Source organism: Acomys russatus, chromosome 7 (assembly GCF_903995435.1).
Source record: "Acomys russatus chromosome 7, mAcoRus1.1, whole genome shotgun sequence".
In the NCBI taxonomy this organism is placed as follows: Eukaryota; Metazoa; Chordata; class Mammalia; order Rodentia; family Muridae; genus Acomys; species Acomys russatus.
The window spans coordinates 42,841,565-42,847,416 of NC_067143.1; the positions used below are offsets into that span (position 1 = coordinate 42,841,565).

At 38.6% G+C, this 5,852-nt stretch overlaps 1 protein-coding gene across 1 annotated transcript; it reads right to left on the reverse strand.

Annotated features, from left to right (window-relative positions):
* Positions 1-257: 257 nt before the first annotated feature.
* On the reverse strand, positions 258-5,550 carry Tmem126a (transmembrane protein 126A). Its single transcript, XM_051148914.1, has 4 exons — positions 5,237-5,550; positions 2,289-2,482; positions 1,108-1,222; positions 258-499 (listed from the first exon to the last, which is right to left on the reverse strand). Exons 1-4 carry the CDS (start codon positions 5,350-5,352, stop codon positions 307-309), a joined length of 618 nt encoding a protein of 205 aa, XP_051004871.1. The 5' UTR covers positions 5,353-5,550; the 3' UTR covers positions 258-306.
* Positions 5,551-5,852: the final 302 nt, after the last annotated feature.

Consider the following 5,852-nt stretch of genomic DNA (forward strand, 5'->3'; position numbering starts at 1 on the left):
AGTAATAAATAAATCTTTAAAAAAAAAAAAAAAGCCAACACCACATTGGGCAAACTAGATAAAATATCTTCTTTCAGTTTTTGTTTATTTTTGAGCAAGCAACTACTGGGCAGGAGTGCATGTTAAAACTCACTCTTTCCCTAGTTTACCCCCTTAGCCCCAACACTATGCCCCTTAGGTAGTTTATTGGAGTTCCTCCTTTTGTTCTATGGGCTTTCGTTGCAGGTCAGAGTTGTGCCTTGTGTAAAGTTTAGAGACAAAGATTATTTTCACCATTTTATTTGTTGTACATACTTGCTTTATAAATCAATGAGTTTCTAAGCTGGGTTCAGGTAATTGAAGGGCCTTTATGAGGAGTTTATACTGTCTAGACCCAAGGTATGCTGCAAACACAGTTTGAAGTATAGTAGGAAATACCATCTTTCTAAAGACAGGCTTAGAAACTCTAATCCAGTAATTTAAGATGTTTCCTTTCTGTGGTAGAGGGCTTGATTCATACCTGTAAGAAAGCACATTGATGTTCAACACACATAAATCCATATAAGTCTGACTGTAAAAATATCTAAAAGGTAATGGCAGTCTCCCTTTTTTATTGTCATATATTGTGGGTAGCAATGGGTTTCATAGACATTTTCATCAGTACCATTCTCTTTTGTGTGTTAGTCTTAAAAGTGATTCTGGTTTCTTGTCTCTGTATGTAGTTTACCTCTGGAGGTACACAGAATAGATTGCTGTAAGAGTTCAGAGAATAACTGCAATTATTTTGGAGTGGAAGGCTTATAGTAGCAGTTTTCTGATAGCATTTTCCTTTAGGACAAATGTACAAACTCTTATTATTTTATATGATATAGCTGTTATGCTAGACCTACATCACTCACACTGGCTTGTTTTGTACCAAGCATCTAACATACAAATGAAGGTTAGTGGCCCTAACTATACACTACACACCAGGACGCATAGCATGACAAAGAACCATCTTAAAACTCCTGAGAAGGGAAACACTATTGGTCTAAATGACTCAACATGAGAATATATTTGCTCTTTTTAAGTTCTGAGTTCCTTAGGTAGTCATATAATTAAAGGTTTTTAAGTGAGAAACAATCCTACCTGGCAGCAAGGCCCCCATTCACAGGTATAGCAAAAATGGTAGGGTACAGACCACCCATAACAAAACCAACCAGTGCACCGCGTGTCATGGTACAGGCTTCACAGTTCAAATCACCTAGGAAATACATTGTGTAAGTGATGGTCATGATATTTAAGCAAATGTGACTTAATTGAAGGCCTGCATTTTCTGTGACAGTAAAAATGATTTTACAAGTCATGTTCAAAGGATTAATTATAGAGACTGGAATGTAGCTCAGCGTCAATACATGCTTAGCATGTATTAAGGCCTTGGATAGGAAATACTGACAAATAGGAAAGTAATTCTTGATTCTGGATTCAGAAATTTGGATCAGTATTTAACAGAAAATAAAACAAAATTGCTCTCCTTGTCCCCTATGGTGGTATGTGCTTTCACTCAGAAGGATCACGTACATACAACATGGCAGTACTCATTCAGGACATACGGCACAGTAGCAAAGCTAAAATCCTCAACCCCCACAGGAGGCAGGGTTTCTCTGTAGCTCTGACTGTCCTGGACTCACTTTGTAGACCAGGCTTGGCCTTGAACTCACAGAGATCCACCTGCCTCTGCCTCCCGAGTGCTAGAATTAAAAGGTATGCATCACCGCCCCCAGCAAAATTCCTCTTTTTACTAAGTACCATGCACATAGTACTTCAAAGATTACAGAGTTGTCTTCCCACAACATACTTTCCTTTTAAAGAACTTTCATACAGGGCTGGAGAGATGGCTTAGCAGTTAGAGTACTGGCTGTTCTTCCAGTTGATGAGTTCAATTCCCAGCACCCATGTGGCAGTCTAAAACTAGTCCCATGGGACCCAGGACCTTCTGGTGTGCATGTGTACTTGGAAACAAAATAACCCACATTTGTTTTTAAAAAGATTAAAAAATAAAAACTTCCAGCCAACATGGAAATTAGCAAGATAACAAAGGCAGCACTGTGGGAATGCTGCATCAGATCAGGGAAATATGACTGCTGTATGTGTGTATATTAATATTACTGTGCTTGGTAGACCTAATGTGATTGAATTGTCACATAATAGGCTAGCAAGACTCAGTCTTACCCAAGTACTGCATCATAGCCTGCGGCTACTTGCTGTTAGGTGGAGCTGTGAATAGTATGCACTAAAGCAAACTTGCATGATAACGAAATTAAACATACCTGTACTCAAAGGTAAATGTACAAAGCTCTCGTAAGACAGGCTGGCTGTCAAAAATGGGATCACAGCCATTGGTAAGCTAGAAGCTATTCGAGCTTGTGTCACATTCAAGATGCGCCGAAAGAGACTGTTTGCTATTAGGCCACTGAAACCAGCATTAAGTCCAATATATGCTGATCCATATTCAAGCAGATTCCTGACGGTGAGGGGAAAAAAATAGCATTTGTGTACATTCTCCAATCCTGGTAGTTACAGAATTTTCCAGCACACTGGGAAGAATTAAGACACATTTACCCCTTAAAGGATCATAAAACCAAAATCAAATTATAGCTTCACATCTACATTTCTATTCTAAAAAGGCTTTTGAATTTGGGTAACAAGGTTACAGTGATAGTGGCTACACACATTTTGTGATTTTAATAAAGAACTGTTTAGAACTTTGCCCTGAACTATGTAACAGGAAAACAGCTCTGAAGAGGGAGATGACAGCTCCTTTGAGCTCTCAAGGTATTTAGGAAGTACAGCACATTCTACAGTTGTACTCTTTATTAATTATTTGCACTATTGTGTCTGTAAACAACTTAATAGCTACAAGTATATATTCAAGTTTGTTTCAGTAGTATGGAGTTGATGTATTTCTTTTTACTCTTCCTGCAAGTATTAATATCCAGATTAGAAGTTTGAGGTACTAATATTGTGAGACTATGCTACAGTGTGCTAGGTAGTTTACAATAACTCATTGATAAATATTTAATTGGTAATTTGAGGTTAAGTGGAGAACTGAATTTTAAGCCAAAATACATGCTCTATATGTTTAATTTTTGGAAATACCTAAAACTATTTAGTACCAATTGAATAAGCTTTTCAGGTTACAACTCATTCTGGTTTTGTGAGCTGTAGTATGGTTCACTGTGCATTTCTCAACCACCAGAGTAACCCTAAAATACCTCCACTAAGTTCTATATTTTTTACTTATTTTAAAAGCTCCTCCAGGACACCAGTACTGAAGCAGCCTGCATCACTTGCGTTCACCACACCTGTCATGCATGGCATTCACTGAGAGCCTGGTAGCTGCCTTCTTGCTAAAGGCACAAGAAAAGCTGCACTCGGCCTTGGAGGTTCTCACAGGTGGCTGCATGAGAAGAGACTGAGGTTGGGGTTTTCAGAACTCTTAAAAATGGCTCAGGAAATTAGAAAACTATTAAACAACTACAGCCCCAATGTGAGAAGCCCAATTTTGTAGGGGTAAAGAAATGGGGAACTTGAGCACTTTTACAAATGGGTAATATAAAAGTCATGAAACGAGACTCAACTCTACCATGCTCACAAATAGTGGAGCTGAAACCTGAAAACATTTTGTCTCCCAAATTGTAATTTGCTGTGGTTTTAAAATTAAACATTTTTATTGTTTCCAAGCTAAATCTTGCTCAACTGAGTTCTAGCTCAATTCCCAGTGCTCTTAAAATTTGGTGAGGGTCCCCACTGGTGGCCCACTTTCTTTGTTGTTCTCTTCATCTCAATTTTTTTTTACATGAGTCACTATGGCTTCCCCTACTTTGTGTAAGTGTTCTGTTATTTATCTCAGGAAATGACTAGTGTCTACGCAGACATACACAGCTAAACCTCAACTTGAGTTTCTTCTCATGCACCCAATTGTGAGAACCACCAAGGCAGAATGCAGCTTTTCTTGTGCCTTTAGCAGCAGTATGGAAGTGACACAGCTGATGAGATTTATGAAGTTCTTAACTACTGCTCAGTGTTTAGGTTAGGATCTGCCTTGTCAGATGGTAAGTGCCAACAGAAAGTTGAGTTGCCTGGTTTCCACACCTGAAGACACAGCCGTCTCCACAGCACTGTTCCACCTCAGCTGTCTATGCGCCACTTTTTGCTGGGCTTCTCGCCTACTTTAAATCTACTACCCAAACTGGCTAGGACAGACAGTAAAGTTAGTTGGATCAATTTTTTCCTGCTTAAAACCATGTTGTGTCCACTTCTCTTATGTTTCACTAACACTGTTTCCTGTTCCTAACACAGAACCTGGCTTTGTAACTTCTGTGATCCTGGTCCTGCTCTTCTTAGACTAGCTAGCTCCCTTCCCTCCTTTTAGAGGTTTTAGGACTACTAAGCAAAATCAATCAGTAGGTACAGGTACCCACCTCAAGCCTGACAACCTGAGTTGCATACCTAGGACCCGCTCGGAAGGGGATAACAGACTCCTGAAGTTGTCTCTGACCTCAGCACAAGTGCAAATACACAGCCACTGGTTGTCATTATAGATGTGTGACCCACTCAGATTATCTGACGGACAAGGAGATGCAAGAGCATTCTGTAAAGTGCACTGTCGTTGCCTGCACTACCCTTTTACTATCAGCATGCCTTTTGTTTGGTTGGCTTTTGGCTTTTCAAAACAGTTTCTCTTTGTAATAGCCCTGACTGTCCTAGACTCTCGTTTCATATCAGACTTGCCTCTGCCTCCCTGAGTGCTGGGACTACAGGTGTGCACCACCAGGTCCAGCTATCAGTATGCTTCCTAAATTATCTTTTTCATCTTAAAGATTTCTAAACATCCATTTCTCAATTATTCCATCTAGCAACATATTCCATGGTACTTTTACTAAAGGTAAGTATATAAAAATAGAGGCAAGAAATAAAATAGGATAACTTTAAAGTCCTTTTTAAGTGAGTTCACAGTTTTATATCACTTTAAAAGCTAAATGGAAAAGTGGGTTCATCAATTAAGTATTTCTAAAGATGGGCTCTAACTTCAATTCCCACCGTGAATTATGTGATGCACAAAATGGTTAATGTCTGAGGGCTTCAGTTTTTTTCATCAAAACAAAAATACAGCTTAGTTTCCTTTGGTATCCTGTGTTATACATAATTCAGCAAATTTAAGATAATTTGATGAAAATCCTTCTGGTAAAGACATTTTAATAATAAGGAATCTTACCTTTCTGGTTCTGGAAGTTGGTTAATCTTTTTTGATATGATATTAAATATTAAGTCGTCTTTGCTAGTACTTGGTTTATGATTTTCCATCTTGGACCTAAAAAATACATCTCTCATTTAAAACAAATTATATCTAGAAAAAGTCTTCAGAGATGCATAATTATGGGAGAGTTGTAGGTTAACCTCATAATGTGAAAAAACTGTATATATAGCATAAAACAAAACATTCTTCTCCCCTAGCACAGCATGACAGAAACCAGAACATGAAAAGCAGAATAAAAGTTTCTAAGACACTTCAGCCCTGATTTCCTAAGCAATTTACTTCAGGCATGAAACAAAAACCATGAAATGTTACCTCAGACATTATGACATGCCTGTAGGTACAGCACTTGAAAAGTGGACACAGGAGGATCAGCAGGGCTCTCCATGGCTATGTTGGAGTTTGAGGCCAGCATGAGCTATGAGAAAACTTAACACAGGAAAAAAAGCCCAAGGAACTTGTAGACAAGTTCAGTAGACAAGTGGAGGAAAATGCAACTGAGCTTCATGTCATGAAGAAACAACCAGTAAACGTTGACAAAATGTGAAGCCATTAGGTGGAAAACTAAGATCACATA

What these genes read in the sequence shown, in the direction of transcription:
- Tmem126a (XM_051148914.1), bottom strand. Translation starts at nt 5,352, where the DNA reads ATGAGAGATGTATTTTTTAGGTCCAAGATGGAAAATCATAAACCAAGT. An exon ending in CAACTTCCAGAACCAGAAAG is followed by an intron (nt 2,483 to 5,236) that starts GTAAGATTCCTT and finishes CCTCACCGTCAG; the next exon opens with GAATCTGCTTGAATATGGAT. An exon ending in ACATTTACCTTTGAGTACAG is followed by an intron (nt 1,223 to 2,288) that starts GTATGTTTAATT and finishes TGTATTTCCTAG; the next exon opens with GTGATTTGAACTGTGAAGCC.